At 46.5% G+C, this 18555-nt stretch overlaps 1 protein-coding gene across 28 annotated transcripts in view; it reads right to left on the reverse strand.

Moving 5' to 3' along the window:
- Window positions 1-601: 601 nt before the first annotated feature.
- Window positions 602-18555, reverse strand: part of NEB (nebulin) — a 102551-nt gene continuing 84597 nt past the window's right edge. For 10 of the 28 annotated variants that reach the window (XM_056496402.1, XM_056496428.1, XM_056496418.1 and 7 more), the window contains 20 exons: window positions 17031-17123; window positions 16467-16559; window positions 15305-15397; window positions 14742-14834; window positions 13733-13825; window positions 12780-12872; window positions 11721-11813; window positions 10489-10581; window positions 9853-9945; window positions 9263-9355; window positions 8763-8855; window positions 7972-8064; window positions 7573-7665; window positions 7230-7322; window positions 6254-6361; window positions 5819-6002; window positions 5211-5303; window positions 3442-3594; window positions 2575-2684; window positions 602-1874 (listed from right to left, as the gene is read on the reverse strand). In XM_056496402.1, coding sequence (XP_056352377.1) covers window positions 1701-1874; window positions 2575-2684; window positions 3442-3594; window positions 5211-5303; window positions 5819-6002; window positions 6254-6361; window positions 7230-7322; window positions 7573-7665; window positions 7972-8064; window positions 8763-8855; window positions 9263-9355; window positions 9853-9945; window positions 10489-10581; window positions 11721-11813; window positions 12780-12872; window positions 13733-13825; window positions 14742-14834; window positions 15305-15397; window positions 16467-16559; window positions 17031-17123 — 2124 coding nt within the window. In that variant the 3' untranslated portion in view covers window positions 602-1700. The remainder of the gene's footprint in view (window positions 1875-2574; window positions 2685-3441; window positions 3595-5210; window positions 5304-5818; window positions 6003-6253; window positions 6362-7229; window positions 7323-7572; window positions 7666-7971; window positions 8065-8762; window positions 8856-9262; window positions 9356-9852; window positions 9946-10488; window positions 10582-11720; window positions 11814-12779; window positions 12873-13732; window positions 13826-14741; window positions 14835-15304; window positions 15398-16466; window positions 16560-17030; window positions 17124-18555) is intronic. The other 18 variants (XM_056496424.1, XM_056496423.1, XM_056496420.1 and 15 more) reach the window with 13 other exon arrangements.

The following is an 18555-nucleotide window of genomic DNA, read 5'->3' on the forward strand; positions in this document are numbered from 1 at the left end:
GTTGTGTCCTCGTGGTTTGGTGGTTTCTGGGCTTTTTCTCTTCAGTTTCCCCTCGAGTTTGGATTCCCAGGGCTGGGAGGGACCTTGGAATGTCACCAGTGCAGGTCCTCAAAGCCCTGAGCACTTTTTGTCCTGTTTGTGTCTCGTGGAGGAAAGGGACAGGACCAACAGCCTTGAGCTCTGTGGGTTTTCTGAGAAGTTATTTTGGTTCCAGACCTGCCTCCTTAGGAGAGTTCAGCTTTGTCCTGACAGGTAAGGATGTTCCTGACTCATGGAAAGGGTTGGAATCCCATCTCCCAGTGCTGGCAGTCCTGGATCCTGCCTTGGGAAAGGACATTTCCCTTCCAGGCTGTTCTGCTGGGAATTCCCCCTGAGCCCTGAATTCCTCAAGGCTGATGCTCCAAGCCCTGCTGGATTTAATCTGTGTGAGACACACTATCCAGGGATTTTTATTCCCTCCTTGCCTGTGGAGTGGCTGCTACCAGGTGCTGCAGTGGATGAAACAAATGATGTTCAAGTGTGAAATAACCCCAGATCTGGGTCCTTCTTTCCTCAGTTGTTTGTGGGATGCATTCCCTTTCCCAGCACCACAGAATCATCCTTACTGCAGAAACCTCAGCTTTATTCATCACTAATTTACAAGAAATCACAGCTTTTGCCCCCAGAACAGGAGAACACATTCATGAGAGCTCAGCAAGCAGGAGGAGAGGGGGTGGTTGCTTTTCCCTCCCCAGATAAATTGGTTTGAAATACAAAGCTTAAATGGAAAAAAGAAATTCAAACGTTTTAGAACAGCCCAGAAAAATTCTCTTTGTGGGAGAATGTATCAGGTAATGTGTTGTTAGTTTTTAGTAGTGAAATTTTGGAGTATGTAGTGATGAACTGTTTGAAATCCCAGACAACATTTGGGAGTGTCTGGCATTGGGAGAAAGGCAGGATGTGAAAATTCCAGGTGTGTTTTGCTCTGCAGTTACTTCTCTTGTGGCTGAGGGGGCCAGGAGAGGAGTCCTAGCCCCTGAGGAGGTGTCCCAGAGCTGGGAGAAGTGTCCCAGAGCTGGGAGAGATGTCCCAGAGCTGGGAGAGATGTCCCAGAGCTGGGAGAAGTGTCCCAGAGCTGGGAGAGGTGTCCCAAAGCTGGGAGAGATGTCCCAGAGCTGGGAGAGGTGTCCCAAAGCTGGAAGTGGAATCCCAGAGCTGGGAGAGAAATCCCAGAGCCGGGAGAGATGTCCTGGCCCCGGGAGACGTGTCTCAGAGCTGGGAGAGGAATCCCAAAGCTGGGAGAGATGTCCCAGAGCCGGAGAGATGTCTCAGCCCTTGAAAGGGGTGTTCCAGCCCCAGGAGAGGTGTCCCCAGCCGCTGAGGGACATGTCCCCACCCCCAGAGGAGCTGTCCCAGCCCAGGGCTCGGTCCCAGCCCAGGGTTCAGTCCCAGCCCGGGGCTCGGTCCCAGCCCAGGGTTCGGTCCCAGCCCGGGGCTCGGTCCCAGCCCAGGGTTCAGTCCCAGCCCAGGGTTCAGTCCCAGCCCGGGGCTCGGTCCCAGCCCAGGGTTCGGTCCCAACCCGGGGCTCGGTCCCAGCCCAGGGTTCAGTCCCAGCCCGGGGCTCAGTCCCAGCCCAGGGCTCAGTCCCAGCCCGGGGTTCAGTCCCAGCCCAGGGCTCAAATCCCAGCCCGGGGCTCGCTCCCAGCCCGGGCGGGCGGGGCTCACACGGCCTCCACGTAGTTGGCGGGCAGCATGCCGGTCTTGCCGGTTCTCTGCACCGTGCCGTACATCCAGCCCTCGTCGATGGCCTGCACGTTGACAATGGTGTCCCCGTCCTTGAACGACACCTCGTCCGCGTCCGCCGCCGTGTAATCGTACATGGCCCGGAACGTCTTCTGCAGGGACACAGGGGACAAGGTCAGCCTTGCAGGGGACAGGAGGGACATGGTCACACCTGAATGGCACAGAGCCTCCTCTGCAGGGACACAGGGACACGGTCACAGCCTGACATGGGACAGAATGTCTGGCAGGGACAGCAAGTGCCAAGTCAAGATTTCCAAGTGCCAATTCAAGATTTCCAAGTGCAAAGTTTCCAAGTGCCAATTCAAGATTTCCAAGTGCTAATTCAGAGTATCCAAGTGCTAACCCAGAGTTTTCAAGTGCTAATTCAACATTTCCAAGTGTTAACTCATGATTTCCAAGTGCCAGTTCAAGATTTCCAAGTGTTAATACACGGTTTCCAAGTGTTAAGTTTCCAAGTGCTAATTCAGAGTATCCAAGTGCTAATTCACGATTTCCAAGTGCAAAATTTCTAAGTACCAATTCACAATTTCCAAGCACCAATTCACGATTTCCAAGTGCCAATTCACAATTTCCAAGTCCTAATTCAAAGTTTCCAAGTGCAAAGTTTCCAAGTGCTAATTCAAAGTTTCCAAGTGTTAATTCAGTTTCCAGGCACGGGGGACGCTCTGTCCCACTAAGTCACTGTCACACCTTCACCTGGTTTCATCCAGAGCTTCAGCCCCACGGGCTGGAATGTTAATTACCTGGCAATTAGTGTTAATGAATGATTAATGAGCGCTCCCTGTCACTCACCCCGGCCGTGGAGGGCTGCGAGGGCACCGAGGACAGCGTGGTTTGCTGGGTCTGCACCGAGGACGAGCGCTGCTGCGGCAGCTCCACCGTCTTCACCTGCCGGTACCCCACTGGGGACAGAACGGGGATTGCGGGATGGGCATTGGGGATCATGGCACTGTGTGGGGTTATCATGAAATTGTGGGGTTTTTATGGGATTGTGATGGAGCTGGTCTGAGTAAAGATCATTGTGTGGGGTCATCATGGGGTTGTGTGGGGTTATTTGGGGTAAAGATCATTGTGTGGAGTTTTGGGATTTTGTGGGGTTATGGGATTGTGATGGAGCTGGTTGTGATAGATATCATTTGGGGGTTATTATGGGACTGTGTGGGGTTATTTGGGATAAAGATTATTGTGTGGGGTTATGGGATTATGTGGAGTTATGGGATTGTGATGGAGCTGGTTGGGATAAAGATCATTGTGTGGGGTTGTTATGGGGTTATGTAGGGTTATTTTGGGATTGTGATGGAGCTGGTCTGGATAAAGATCACTGTGCAGTTATTATGGAATTGTGATGGAGCTGGTTGGGAGAAATATCATTGTGTGGGGTTATTATGGGATTGAGATGGAGCTGGTAGGGATAAAGATCATTGCATGGGATTATTATGGGATTGTGATGGAGTTGGTAGGGATAGAGATCATTGCATGGGATTATTGTGGGATTGTGATGGAGCTGGTTGAGATGAAGAGCAGGGACAGGTCCATATCATTTTAAAATGCTCATCTGTAGCTGTTCCTGTGCACGCTCAGCGCTCTGGGGATGTTTTTTCCTGGCTCTGGGATATCTGAGCACTCCCTGAGCAGCTCCCTGTGTCCCTGGGGCTGTACCTGTGGCCGTGGTGGTGAAGAAGCCCCCGTTGCTGTAGTAGGACAGGCGCTGGTCGGTGCCGTCCGACGGCTCCGATTTCTCATCGGCCGCGCCGCTGATGCTCAGGGCGCTGGCGGAGCGGGAGTGCTCGCGGCTGCGGCGCTGGGCCTGCACTGGGGAGGGACAGCGGGGACTGTCAGCGCCTGGAGCTCAGCCTGAGCACTGGGATCTCAGACTGAGCACCTGGCATCTCAGTCAGAGCACTCTGGGATCTCAGACTGAGCACCTGGGATCTCAGACTGAGCACCTGGGATCTCAGACTGAGCACTGGGATCTCAGTCAGCGCCTGGATCTCACACTGAGCACTGGGATCTCAGTCAGTGTCTGGGATCTCAGTCAGTGCCTGGGATCTCAGACTGAGCACTGGGATCTCAGACTGACACCTGGGATCTCAGACTGAGCACTGGGATCTCAGACTGAGCACTGGGATCTCAGACTGAGCACCTGGATCTCAGACTGAGCACTGGGATCTCAGTCAGAGCACCTGGGATCCCAGTCAGAGCACCTGGGATCTCAGACTGAGCACCTGGGATCTCAGTCAGAGCACCTGGGATCTCAGTCAGTGCCTGAGATCTCAGTCAGAGCACCTGGGATCTCAGACTGAGCACCTGGGATCTCAGTCAGTGCCTGAGATCTCAGTCAGAGCACCTGGGATCTCAGTCAGCGCCTGGATCTCAGACTGAGCACTGGGATCTCAGACTGAGCACCTGGGATCTCAGTCAGCGCCTGGGATCTCAGACTGAGCACCTGGGATCTCAGTCTGAGCACCTGGGATCCCAGTCAGAGCACCTGGGATCTCAGACTGAGCACTGGGATCTCAGTCTGAGCACCTGGGATCCCAGTCAGAGCACCTGGGATCTCAGTCAGTGCCTGGGATCTCAGACTGAGCACCGGGATCTCAGTCAGAGCACCTGGGATCTCAGACTGAGCACCTGGGATCTCAGTCTGAGCACCTGGGATCTCAGACTGAGCACCTGGGATCCCAGTCTGAGCACCTGGGATCTCAGTCAGTGCCTGGGATCTCAGACTGAGCACCTGGGATCTCAGTCAGTGCCTGGGATCTCAGTCAGTGCCTGGGGATCAGAGACACCAACCCCAGAACTCAGAGTCACCACCCTGAGACTTTCAGTCACCAACCCCAGAGCTGAGACCTCACAGAACCCAGCCCTGCTAAGCTGAACTTTTCCACAACCCCAGTGTAGTTCTATAGTTCCACAGTGGGATTTCCCTGTGCTTTTTTAAGTATTCCATGCTTAAGTCCTGCTCTTCAATATTCACGGTATTTTATCCTTTCTCCAGCCTCTTTCCCCTTTGTCCTGGCTGCTTACAACAGTTTTATTCTAATTATCCTGTGATTTTTTTTTCCTGACACAGCACTGAACCATCCCCACGATTTTCCACCATCCAGGTATTTTTCCTGTCAGACAGGAGTTAAAGAAAGATCACTGAGAACAGCCTGTTCAGTAATTTCAGAAGGAAGCACAGGTTATATCACAGCAACTGTGGATCATAACAATCCTCCTCCTCCTGCCACTCTTGGATCTTTTCATAATAGGAAGATTAATAATGTACTTTTTGAACAGTAGTTACGCTGGTGAGGAGCAGCTACAGCCAATTTCTCCTCTGTCCTCTGTGTCCTTTGGGGAGTCTCAGCTCTGTCTGGCACCCAGACCACATCCCTGCAGGACTGGAAATCCCATTTTTCCCCTCTGGAGCCCGTGGGACACACCTGAGATGAGGTGCAGGCTCCGGGACTGGATGTTGTCCTCGGCAGGGTCGTAGTCGAAGACGGAGCCGGGGTTGGTTCTCCACACCCGGAGCCCTGCAGGGAAAATGGCATTTCCTGAGGAGAGGCTGAGCAGCACAGCCTGGCCTGGACAGCAGGACAGGAGCTGTGCCCTCCCCAGGCCTGGCTGGACAGGGCTTGGAGTAAGCTGGGATAGTGGAAGGTGTCCTGTCCATGGCAGGGTGGGGCTGGAGGGGCTTTAATGTCCCTCCACTCCAAACCAGTCTGGAATTCTTTGAAAAATCACCCTTATTTTATAAATTAGTGCTTCTCAATTCTGCAGCACAAATTTGGCTTTTTTACAACCAATCTACAGCAAGGTACTTCTCTAATAGACAGAGATGAAGTTCAAAATAGAAGTAAGAACCATAGATGCAGTGTGACATTCTCAAGGTGGGGACAGCAGGCCACAGGTGATTTACACCTCTTGGGGGAGAATATTTTCCAAAAGGATTTGGATGAGAACATCTCTGGGTGACAACGAACTGGAATTGATGTGGCTGAGCTTAAATCAATCCCCTCGTGCAGGAGATGTGCCCAGGTGTCCTGACCTGTGAGGTTCTCCTGGTCCTGGTCCACGCGTTTCCGCTCCATCTCCACCACCCTCCTCTGGATGCCCCTGTAGCTGATGTCACTGAAGTCCTGCATGTTCTTCTTCACGCGCTCCGTGATGGGGTCGGTCACCACGGGCGTGAAGCTCCCCTTGCTCTTCTCAAAGTCCTCGTGGTACTTCACCTGCAATTCCAAAGGGTTGTGATTCCTGCTTCCCTCAGGGGCATTCCCAGCACAGAGAGCTCCTGAACTTTGGTTTTCCCAATCCTGAGAGAGCCCTAATCCCAAACACGCTTTAGCATTAAAGCCTTGTGTAACCAAACCTGGTAGGACACTGGTAGGACACAAGGACCAGCTGTCCTTGCTGCCAGGCAGGGTTATTTTTATATTTAACTCCCTTCCCAGGGGAAGGACACCTCTGGAAGTTCTCTTACAGTGGAGATGTGTTTCTGGGTCTCCCGCACGCGCCGCATCTCCGGGGTGTCCAGCACGTAGGCGGCTTTTCCTTGGACTTGCTTGCGGAAACTGTCGGAGTAAAGAACCTGCCAGGGGAGGAGGAGGACAGGAATTACCTCTGCAGCACCAGGCTGGCAAAGAAGGGCCTGGAGAAAGACCAGTCCCACATTTTTATACATTTTTTATATGTGATTCCTGCTGAAGAACCATAATTTTATACACTAGAGTATAACGGCAGTAATTTGAAATTTAACTGTTTAAAAACCCCCAAGTGAACCCAGTACATCACAGAAACACTTGATTGCAACAGAAAGTTTGGAAGGATTCCCTGTGGTTCTGTATCCAAACATCTCCTGTCTGAGTGAGGATTTCAGGGATGAAATGCTCTTTTGCTGTGTGTCCCAGGTTACAATGTAAAGATGTGCCCAAAGGTGTGTATTCTATCCCATCTGTTAAACCAGCTGGGGCAGTGCCCCTGATCTCTGTGGGAGATATCTCCTGCTCATGGGCCATCTTTAACCCAGCTGGGCAATCATCTTTATCTTCCCACAGCCCATCCTCCCTCCAGGAGATATCTCCTGTTCATGGCCACTGAGTCCCAGGGCATGACTGATAAAATTCCATCATCCCATGGGGGATGCTCCAGCCAGGGGAGGAGCCAAGCCTTTCCTACCCAGATAAAAACTGAGATTTGCAACACCAGAGCAGCCTTTGCCACTGGATCCCAGGGGACAAGAGCTACCAAACCTTTCTACAGGATCACTGCTTCCTCTGGACTGCTGCCACCACCCCAACCAGCAGGGTGTCAGGTTGTGTTCTGACTCTGTCAGTGACTTTCTTTTGTACTATTGCATATATTTTATTTTTCTCTTTTTTTCCTGTTAAATTGTATTTCTGACTTGGGGTCTCTCACTGGTTTTGCTTTCCAAAACCATTCCACTGTGTCCCACCCACCGAGCTGATGTTCTCCTGGTTGCGTTTGGCTCTCTCCATCTCCGGGGTCAGCGGGGTGGGAGTTCCCTTGGCCATGTGCTCCTTGTACAGCACCTGCAGGGCACAAACACAGCTCAGACTGCAGGAATTCCAGCTTTTCCTGGGGTTAATGGTCAAGCAAACCCAGCTCTGCAGAGTGGAGATCTGGGGAAACAAAGCAGCTGAAACGTTATTGGCAAAAGGTTAAAAAAAAAAAAAAATCAAAGGGAAAATAGGCAAAAATAAGGAAAACTGGGAAAATAAGGCAGAATTAGGTGGAATTGGCTGAGGATGGTTATTTTTGACACAAGGTGCTTGGCAGTACCGAGCTGATTTGTTCCTGGTTCCGCTTGACTCTCTCCATCTCTGGGGTGACTGGGCTGGGAGTGGCTTTCCCTAAACCTTCCCTGTATGCAACCTACAGACCACAAAGGAACTCAGTCACCAGGGCAGAACCCCACAACTGGGATGTTACTGGGTTTTACACTCAACACCAGCCGTTAGCAAAGGGGAGAAAAAAGGAAAAATCGTATTAACAAGTTAAACGAGGAAAAAAAAAATCCTTTAAGATTACAGTACTCAAGAGGTGACTTTTAAAAGAAAAAAATTAGAGGGTTAACTAAAACCAGGCAGAGTGAGGTTATTCAGAAAGGCTCCATGACATCCTGTGGTGTTAAGCACTGCAGTTCAGGGAGGTTTGGGAAGGGTTTCCCCGGGGCAGTACCGAGCTGATCTGCTCCTGGTTGCGTTTGACTCGCTCCATCTCGGGGGTGACGGGCGTGGGGGTCGCCTGCCCCACGTTCTCTTTGTACAACACCTGCGGGACACAGAACAGCGAGCCCGGCTCTCAAACAGCCCCAGAGCACCGCGGCTGGGACAGAAATTATTACTTTGTTACCGGATTTCAAACCCCAAAGGTTTAGTGCTGAGGGAGAGGAAAACTGGGGTTTGGGGTGAAGGGCTCTATCCAGGTGAGGGGGACTCAGGAAGCGCCTCTGGCTCTAAAAAGCTCTTTAAGAAATGCTTTGTCTGCTTTTTTTAAGCTATATTTGAAGCAATTCCTGAACTTCTTGGGAGGCAGGTGGGAGTTTTGTTGTCACGCTGCCCCAGATATTGATGGGTGTTTTTCCCTGAAGTCAAATCCAATGAAAGGTGAACACTAAACACAGAGAAACTGGAATATCCCTGGAAAACCTGGGCTAGTGGGAGGTAATGAAATGAACTTCATGTCCCTCCCAACCCAAACATTCCCTGATCCCCACCAACAGATCCAAACTTTCGAGATGCTCTGGATAGAACCCACAAATTCACAAACCGAGTTGTGAAAAAAAGAACCATAAAATTCTGGATCACACCGTTAACACCAAAGTAATTTGGGTTTAGAAGGAGCAATTAATGTGCAGGAAAAAAAAGAAATATGTCTGTTTTTAAATTAAAACCAGCTCTGAGAGGGAGTTAGGCTGTTACTTGATTAAGCTGAAGCACAAAGGAAAGCAGAAATTCCTGGGAAGGTACCGAGCTAATGATCTCTTGATTGCGTTTGACTCTCTCCATCTCGGGGGTGATGGGGGTCGGGGTCACCTTCCCCACATTCTCCTTGTACAGAACCTACAGGATACAAAGGGAGTATCCAAAAGTCATTGAAAAGAAAAATAAAAACAATAAAAAAACCAACCAGAAAGCAGGGCAGACAAACTGAGTTAGGGCTGGGGCACAGGAGGAGCAATTGGAGCTTTGCCATTAATTTGGGATGCAGGAATGGGCCCTGGCTGGAATCATCGACATCAAAGCACAGCTGGAGTAAGAAAAGGTTAAAAAAATTAATCAGAACAACAGCATCCATCCCCAAAAAGGGATTTTTTTTAATAAAACCCTGCCTGGGGCAGCAGTAAAGAGAAGTTAAAGGTTTGTGTGTGAGCACGGGCGGGGCCGCGGGGCAGAGGCGTTTCAGGGGTTAATTAGCGCGGGTTAAACACTTCACTCCGGTTTTTAGGAACTTTTCCTGGTGGAAATACCGAGCTAATGATCTCCTGATTGCGTTTGACTCTCTCCATCTCGGGAGTGACGGGGGTGGGGGTGGCTTTCCCTATGTTTTCCTTGTACAACACCTGCGGGATGAGAGAGGAGCCAGAGAAAGCACAGTCAGTAAAAGCTCTCCCAACGTTTTCCTTTTTTTCCTTGGATTTAGTTCCCCAGGTGGTTTTAAAGCAGGTCCTGGGCACTGTTTTAGTAGAGGAGTAGTTTGGCAGCCTGGCTTGAAGTGATAAATGGGTAAGTACTGCATCAAGGAGCACAAAATCCTGCTGGAGGGGCTGAGCAGGGCAAGAAAACTCAATTAACTGCTTGAAAATAAATGGCAGCAGCACTGCAGAGAAAAGGAGAGGAGTTTGAGTGGGTTTAGGATTAGATCAGGACATTAAAATCACTCTTAAAATCAAGATAAACTGAAGGGAGTTAACATCTCAGTGAGGAGTGAGCCCTGCTCTGCAGCGTTATTTTGGGACAAATCCTTCTCCAAACGGTTAAAAAGGGGCTTTGAGAGAGTTAAAAGGTTTCAACTCTGGGTTTAAAGAGTTAAAAGGAAGTTTTTCTCTTGGCAAAGTACCGAGCTGCAAATCTCCTGGTTGCGTTTGACCCTCTCCATCTCGGGGGTGACAGGAGTGGGGGTCCCTGTCCCCACGCTCTCTTTGTACAACACCTGCACAACAAGAAACCGTCCAAACCCATCAGCAACCCCAAAATCCATTAAACACAACATTTCCTGCGGAATGGGAGCTTTTAAACCCCCTGAGAAGTCACACCCTCCCTCTTCCATGGTTAAAAGAAAGCATGAAGAATTTTAGATATTAAAAAAAAAAAAAAAAATCAAGGGAAGTCAGAACAGGGAACAAAAGGGTTAAAATACTTAGAATAACGCAAACACAAATAATTCAGAATAAATATTTGTAAATGAGTCGATATTTGCAAATAATTCAGAATAACGTCAATATTTGCAAATAATTCAGAATAACGTCAGTATTTGTAAATAATTCAGAATAACGTCAATATTTGCAAATAATTCAGAATAATGTCAATATTTGTAAATAATTCCATCAGGGAAGAAGTGGGAGGTCAGTGAGCTGGGGAACGCAGTGGGATGTGTTTGTTTACGAGTGGATTACGAGGAACTGTGGATTTTGAAGGCAGGTTAAGGAGCAGTGGCAGAGAGGAGGCAAAGGGAAGCTCCTGCTGCCCACACTACCGAGCTGAGCTGCTCCTGGTTGCGTCTGACCCGTTCCAGCTCGGGTGTGACCGGGACTGGGGTGCCCGTGCCCGGCTCCTCCCGGTACAGAACCTGCGGGAGAACAGCGGGGTCAGGGAAAAACGGGACGTGGAGATTGGGCTGGGACAGAAATCTGGGATGGGAGGGAGGAAAAAAATCCTGATCCGAACACCTGGACACAAAACAGGGCGGTAAAAGATGTGAAAGCATAAAAAAAACCCCAACAAATAAAGAATAAATAAATAAAGAACAAATAAATAAATAAAGAACAAATAAATAAATAAATATGTAAAACGAAAGAGAGAGAGAGAGAAAGAGAGAAGGAAGGAAGGAAGGAAGGAAGGAAGGAAGGAAGGAAGGAAGGAAGGAAGGAAGGGAGGAAGGAAGGAAGGAAGGAAGGAAGGAAGGAAGGAAGGAAGGAAGGAAGGAAGGGAAAGAAAGAAAGAAAGAAAGAAAGAAAAGAAAAGAAAAGAAAAGAAAAGAAAAGAAAAGAAAAGAAAAGAAAAGAAAAGAAAAGAAAAGAAAAGAAAAGAAAAGAAAAGAAAAGAAAAGAAAAGAAAAGAAAAGAAAAGAAAAGAAAAGAAAAGAAAAGAAAAGAAAAGAAAAGAAAAGAAAAGAAAAGAAAAAGAAAAAGAAAAGATATAAATCCTGGTTCCCCTCCCAGCCCAGCACATCCCAGCACAGCCACGCCCAGCCAAGGTTTAGTTCTCGAGTGTAAATTGATGAAAATTGGGAAAATTCACTCCAGGGAAGGAAAGTAAAGGAGGGAATAAATAAGGAGAATAGGGTGGGTTTTTAAGAGTTAAAAAGAAGAATTGTTGGAGATAATAAGGAAACCGGGGTGGGTTTTAAGATTAAAAAAAAACCAGGATTGTTTGGTATAAATAAGGAAAAGAGAGTGGCATTTTAAGAGTTAAAAAAAGGACTCTTTGGGACTGATTAAGGAAAACAGGGTGGGTTTTAAAGAGTTTAAAAAAGGCAATCACACTCCAAAGTGTTGGATTCAATTACTAAAATCATCTAATTAAAAAAAAAGGCAATAAGAACAATATAAGTAATAATTATGGAGGAAAAAAATTCTCAGAGGGACCAGGATATTATTTTTTCGGTAAGTTGATTATAAAGAAACAAGAATATTGTTTGGTTGGTTAAAAAGTATTTTAAAATCGATTAAAGGGATTTGTTTTTTGGCATTTGAAATTCCAAAATACCGAGCTAATGTGTTCTTGGCTGCGTTTGACCCTCTCAATCTCGGGGGTGACAGGGATGGGGGTTCCTGTCCCCAGCTCCTCCTTGTACAACACCTGTGGGGCAAGGGGCAAAAACCACAATCAACCAGCACCAACAGCACCCAGAGCACCAGAGAGGGGATTCTGACCTGTCCTGGCTTTGAAAATCCCTGGGAATCAAAAATTCATTTAAAACTCTACTATGGCTGAGGCTGAGGGAGGGTGGATTTAGGTGGGGTATTGGGAAAAATATTAGTTTACTTCTATATATAAATTATTCCTGTATATTATATAGAATTATATATATATTAATCAGTTTGTACATAATTTTATGTATTTTAAATATATATTATATATAATATACATATAAATTCTAGTGCTCTCCTGTTTTCAGTGGCACTTCCCTCACTTTTCCACACATTCCAACAACCCTGGAATACTTCCATTAAATCCCTGCCACAATTCCTAAAGGAAAAGGCACCAAACCCAAAAGGAAAACAAGACACCAACCCCAGAGAAAAAAAGGCACCAAACCCAAAAGAACAAAGGGCACCAAAGCCAAAGGAAATAGAGCCAAAAACCCAAAGGAAGAAAAGTCATCAAACCCAAAGGACAAGGCACAAACCAAAGGCAGGAGGAATCCAGGCAGCAATTCCAGTTTCCCAATTCAAATTTCCCCATCCCACACCCAGCCCAGCAGGCTCAGGGATCAGAGCTCAGGGCACAGCCACGGATCTGGGGCAGGCAAGGGAGAGTTTGGGTTTTATTCATGGGAAAGCCAGGGGAAATAAAAAGTGATCAAGGATGGAAGGGATTAATAAAAGGAAAAGTCGATCATAAAAAGTATGGCAGGAAGAAGATGGGAGAAGGAATCTCAACTCATTAGTGGAGGGATCTCATTAAAAGAAGTCAGGGATTGCACAGGAAAATTGGCTAAACACAAGGAATGGGATGTTCTTGTGCCAATCCATTATTTTGGGGTTAAGATTATTTTAAAACAGATTAAAGGGATTTTTTTTGGCATTTGAAATTCCAAAATACCGAGCTAATGTGTTCTTGGCTGCGTTTGACCCTCTCAATCTCGGGGGTGACAGGGGTGGGGGTTCCTGTCCCCAGCTCCTCCTTGTACAACACCTGTGGGGCAAGGGGCAAAAACCACAATCAACCAGCACCAACAGCACCCAGAGCACCAGAGAGGGGATTCTGAACTGTCCTGGCTTTGAAAATCCCTGGGAATCAAAAATTCATTTAAAATTCTGCTGTGGCTGAGGCTGAGGGAGGCTGGATTTAGGTGGGGTATTGGGAAAAAATATAAATTTATATCTATATATAAATGATTGCTGTATATTATATAGAATTATATATAATTTATATTAATAAATTTGTACATAATTATATATATATATTTTAATATATATTATATATTACATATATATAATTTCTAGATCTCTCCTGTTTTTAGTGACACTTCCTTCACTTTTTGAAACATTCCAACACTCCCAGAACATTTCCAGTGCATCCCTGCCACATTTCCTAAAGGAAAAGGCACCAAACCCAAAAGGAAAATGAACCAATCCCAAAGGACAAGGCACAAACCAAAGGCAGGAGGAATCCAGGCAGCAATTCCAGTTTCCCAATTCAAATTTCCCCATCCCACACCCAGCCCAGCAGGCTCAGGGATCAGAGCTCAGGGCACAGCCACGGATCTGGGGCAGGCAAGGAAGAGTTTGGCTTTTATTCATGGGAAAACCAGGGGAAATAAAAAAGTGATCAAGGATGGAAGGGATTAATAAAAGGAAAAGTCGATCATAAAAAATATGGCAGGAAGAAGATGGGAGAAGGAATCTCAACTCATTAGTGGAGGGATCTCACTAAAAGAAGTCAGTGATTGCACAAGGAATGGGATGTTCTTGTGCCAATCCATTATTTAGGGGTTAAGATTATTTTAAAATTATTACAGGGGATTTTTTTTGGCATTTGAAATTCCAAAATACCGAGCTAATGTGTTCTTGGCTGCGTTTGACCCTCTCAATCTCGGGGGTGACAGGGATGGGGGTTCCTGTCCCCAGCTCCTCCTTGTACAACACCTGTGGGGCAAGGGGCAAAAACCACAATCAACCAGCACCAACAGCACCCAGAGCACCAGAGAGGGGATTCTGAACTGTCCTGGCTTTGAAAATCCCTGGGAAACAAAAATTTATTTAAAACTTTGCTGTGGCTGAGGCTGAAGATTTAGTATTGGGTATTGGGAAAAAATATAAATTTGTATCTGCATGTAAATTATTGCTACATATTATATAGAACTTAGATTATATATATTAATCAATTTGAACATAATTATATATATATATTTTAATATATATTATATATTACATATATATAATTTCTAGATCTCTCCTGTTTTTAGTGACACTTCCTTCACTTTTCAAAACATTCCAACATCCCCAGAACATTTCCAGTGAATCCCTGCCACATTTCCTAAAGAAAAAGACTCCAAACCCAAAGGAAAGAAGGAACCAAACCCAAAAGGAAAGGAAACCAATCCCAAAGGAAAAGGCACCAAATCCAAAGCAAAAGGCACAAACCAAAGGCAGGAGGAATCCAGGCAGCAATTCCAGTTTCCCAATTCAAATTTCCCCATCCCACACCCAGCCCAGCAGGCTCCGGGATCAGAGCTCAGGGCACAGCCACGGATCTGGGGCAGGCAAGGAAGAGTTTGGCTTTTATTCATGGGAAAACCAGGGGAAATAAAAAGTGATCAAGGATGGAAGGGATTAATAAAAGGAAAAGTCGATCATAAAAAATATGGCAGGAAGAAGATGGGAGAAGGAATCTCAACTCATTAGTGGAGGGATCTCATTAAAAGAAGTCAGGGATTGCACAGGAAAATTGGCTAAACACAAGGAATGGGATGTTCTTGTGCCAATCCATTATTTTGGGGTTAAGATTATTTTAAAACAGATTAAAGGGATTTGTTTTTTGGCATTTGAAATTCCAAAATACCGAGCTAATGTGTTCTTGGCTGCGTTTGACCCTCTCAATCTCGGGGGTGACAGGGATGGGGGTTCCTGTCCCCAGCTCCTCCTTGTACAACACCTGTGGGGCAACAGGGCAGTCAAAAATGGGAAAAACAAAAAAAAAAATAAATCTGCATTTCACGGAGGGGATTTATGGAATTTTATGCTCAGTAAATGTACTAGAAAGCAGGAAAATTAGGGAGCATAAATCAGTTATTACTTGTGATAAATTCAGCTGGGAATACAAGTCCAACTGCTTGGATGGGCTCCAGCAGAGGAATAAAGGGTTATAGGAAGGGAATTCAGGAAATTATTAAAACATAGGTTTAAAAATGCACAATAAACTTCAGGAAAAAAATTATTGCACATGAAATATCCAGTGTTAAATTATAAGAGAATATTTTTAAACATAAGTACATAAAATATAGTGCCTAAAAATGTAAGAGCAGAAATGTGAGTTTTTTATAAGTTAATTTGAGAGGATTCCAAGTTTTCAGGTGTTAAATAGTTACAGAAAACTTTTTTTTTCTGAAATGATAAAAAAGATACCGAGCTAAAATTCTCCTGGTTGCGTTTGACCCTCTCCATCTCAGGGGTGACAGGAACTGGGGTGCCAACCCCCAGCCCCTCCTTGTACAACACCTGTGGGCAGCAGGAGTGGGGAAAAATCAAAATGGGATAGAATGGAATGGAATGGAATGGAATGGAATGGAATGGAATAGAATAGAATAGAATAGAATAGAATAGAATAGAATAGAATAGAATAGAATAGAATAGAATAGAATAGAATAGAATAGAATAGAATAGAATAGAATAGAATAGAATAGAATAGAATGGAATGGAATGGAATGGAATGGAATGGAATGGAATGGAATGGAATGGAATGGAATGGAATGGAATAGAATAGAATAGAATAGAATAGAATAGAATAGAATAGAATAGAATAGAATAGAATAGAATAGAATAGAATAGAATAGAATAGAATAGAATAGAATAGAATAGAATAGAATAGAATAGAATAGAATAGAATAGAAGAAGGGGGACGATAGAGAGGAGAAGAGAAATAATTTAATATAGTGAAACTGCAAAGTGTGAAAAAAAAAAAAGAGTTTTGCCACAGCTGCTGGGATGTCCCAAGAACCTGGAAATTCCCTGGCAGAGTTTTCCCAGCCCAGTTCCAGATGTGGCCAAGCTGGCACTGCCCCAGGGGTCTGTGCCAGGGCTGAGTGCCAGGGAGGACTGGGGCAGAGGGACCTCACGTGGGGCAGAGTGACCCCACATGGGGCACAAATCAAAACACAACTCCAGAATAAAGTGGTGGCAAGAAGTGCCTTCCAACCCCAACATTCCCTGACCCCATGATTTGGGAAGGGTTCAGATCCCCTTTTCCATTGGCTGGAGGAAATGGAAAGGTGGATTCTGGAAGGCTGGATTCTGTTCCTGAGGAGCAGGGACATCACCCCCACAAGAAATATTCCCTTAGGAAGGAAAACAAGGCTCTGCTCCAGTGCTTGAATTCCTGAGGTTAAAATCTTCCACCTGGAGCAAGGAGTTAAATTGAGGGGAAAATGAAAACATCGGGATCCTGCCTGGGTTTTTGGGGTTCCCCTAAGGAAGGGCTGCTCCCAGCACAGCATGGGTGTGGCATGGAGCAGCTAAAGGGTGTGGGGGTGGGTTTGGAAGGGGAGCAGGCTGTGCTGGTCCCCAGTACCGAGCTGATGTGCTCCTGGTTCCGTCGCACCCGCTCCATCTCCGGCGTCACCGGCGTGGCAGTGCCAGCCCCTAAACCCTCCTTGTACAACACCTGTGGGGGACAACAGCAGTGCCACAAAAGCCCCACTCAGCAGGGGCCAGACCCACCAAATCCCACTGTTGTGGGTGGTGTTTGGGGTTAGGATCGCTCGGGATTCATTGCACACTCGTTCCAGAACCAAGGATTAAGGAAGAGGCTGAGATGGATTATTCTGGGACTGGGTCACTGCAGAGAGGAGGTAAAGGCTCAGGGTAAAACAAAGGTGGGGAGAAACCACAACTCCACAGGGATGTTCTGCTGCCCATCTTAGCTCAGGAAATGCCAGGATTATTTTCAGGCAGGTTTGTTTTTGAAGAAAAGCACGTCAAGGTGTCAATCCCCCAAAAGCACAAACAGTGGAAGACCAAGGAGTTAAAACCCAGCCAGGACTAAACCCCTGAGGAGGAAGAAGGTGGTCAGGGGGCCACAAACACAGGATTATAACAACAGCCCGTTGTTATAAGTCCTGCAGGGTGTAAATACCGAGCTAATCTGCTCCTGGTTGCGTTTGACTCGCTCCATTTCTGGGGTCACGGGCGTGGGGGTGCCTGTGCCCAGCTCCTCCTTGTACAACACCTGTGGGACACAAGCACCAGCAGGGTCAGAGCCCCTGGGACACCCTGACCTGATCACTGGGATTACAAACTGGGATTGTACAATAAAAACACAATTTACATCCCTCAGGGGCATTACCAGCACACTCACCAGCTCAGAGTCATTTCCCTTCAATGTGTCTTCATTTAAAGGACACAAATTAAAATATTCTGCTGACCTCACCCTGAGAGGGATATTTTACTTTTCATCTTAGTTTAGGAAATATGATAGAATTTCTGTTCAGGCAGTCAGCATTTATTTATGGGATTAATAAACAACTTAACCTTTTCTGGAATTGTTTAGTGCACAAAGACTTCATTGTGGGCTTTATCCATTTTCACTTCTGTTTGGTTTCTTTTTTACTTTGGGTTAAATCTCTAAGATACAAAAATATCTGAGTACCAGAACTCATGTTATGAGGTTTCATTTAACCTGTAGTTATTTGATTTTTCAAAATTTTATTTTTCAGGAAAGGACATGTTTGTGGAATAACCCAAACAATGTGGGAATAGCTGACAAGTGCACTCACAGCTCTTCTTGCAAGTAGGAAAGTCCTTGTACCAAAACAAGCTAACAACAAAAAAATCCACTGCTTGATGTCATTGAAAACAATAAATAAATAAGAGCAAGGGAAAACAATTTGTGGTGAAGGTTGGAAAAAATGAGGAATCATTTGGAAAAACAACTCAGTTGTCCAAAAGTGAGCTGTGAACTTTACACTTGACTGGATATGGGAAGGTTTTGTTTTCCCTTATAATTGTCATGCAAAAAAGCTCCCATTGGGTTTTTTCCTCAAAAGTTTTGTCTTCCTGATCCTTTTTCTTCCCACCCAAACTTCCACACATAACCCGGGTAATTTTTGTTCCTAGCTCTGGTTGCAGAAAAGGCCACAGAAGAAACACAGACAGTGACTGATTGGGACAATCCCTGTAAAACTCAGGAATTTCAGTTCCCTGCTGCTGGCCACAGGGAGTTGGGAGAGTTGGAGCTTTCCCAAGAGGAAAAGGCTGGAGCAGGGTCCTGGGGGGTGCAGGGAGCAGGGAAATTCTGGTGATGTGCAGGGAGCAGGGAATTCCTGCTGATGTGCAGGGAGCAGGGAATTCCTGCTGATGGGCAGGAAACAGGGAATTCCTGCTGATGTGCAGAGAGGAGGGAATTCCTGCTGATGGGCAGAGAGGAGGGAATTCCTGCTGATGGGCAGAGAGCAGGGAATTCCTGCTGAGGTGCAGGGAGCAGGGAATTCCTGCTGATGTGCAGAGAGGAGGGAATTCCTGCTGATGTGCAGAGAGGAGGGAGTTCCTGCTGATGGGCAGGGAGGAGGGACATTCCTGCTGATGTGCAGGGAGCAGGGAATTCCTGCTGATGTGCAGGGAGCAGGGAATTCCTGCTGAGGTGCAGGGAGCAGGGACATTCC

The sequence above is a fragment of the Oenanthe melanoleuca genome, chromosome 7 (assembly GCF_029582105.1).
Source record: "Oenanthe melanoleuca isolate GR-GAL-2019-014 chromosome 7, OMel1.0, whole genome shotgun sequence".
Lineage (NCBI taxonomy): Eukaryota > Metazoa > Chordata > Aves > Passeriformes > Muscicapidae > Oenanthe > Oenanthe melanoleuca.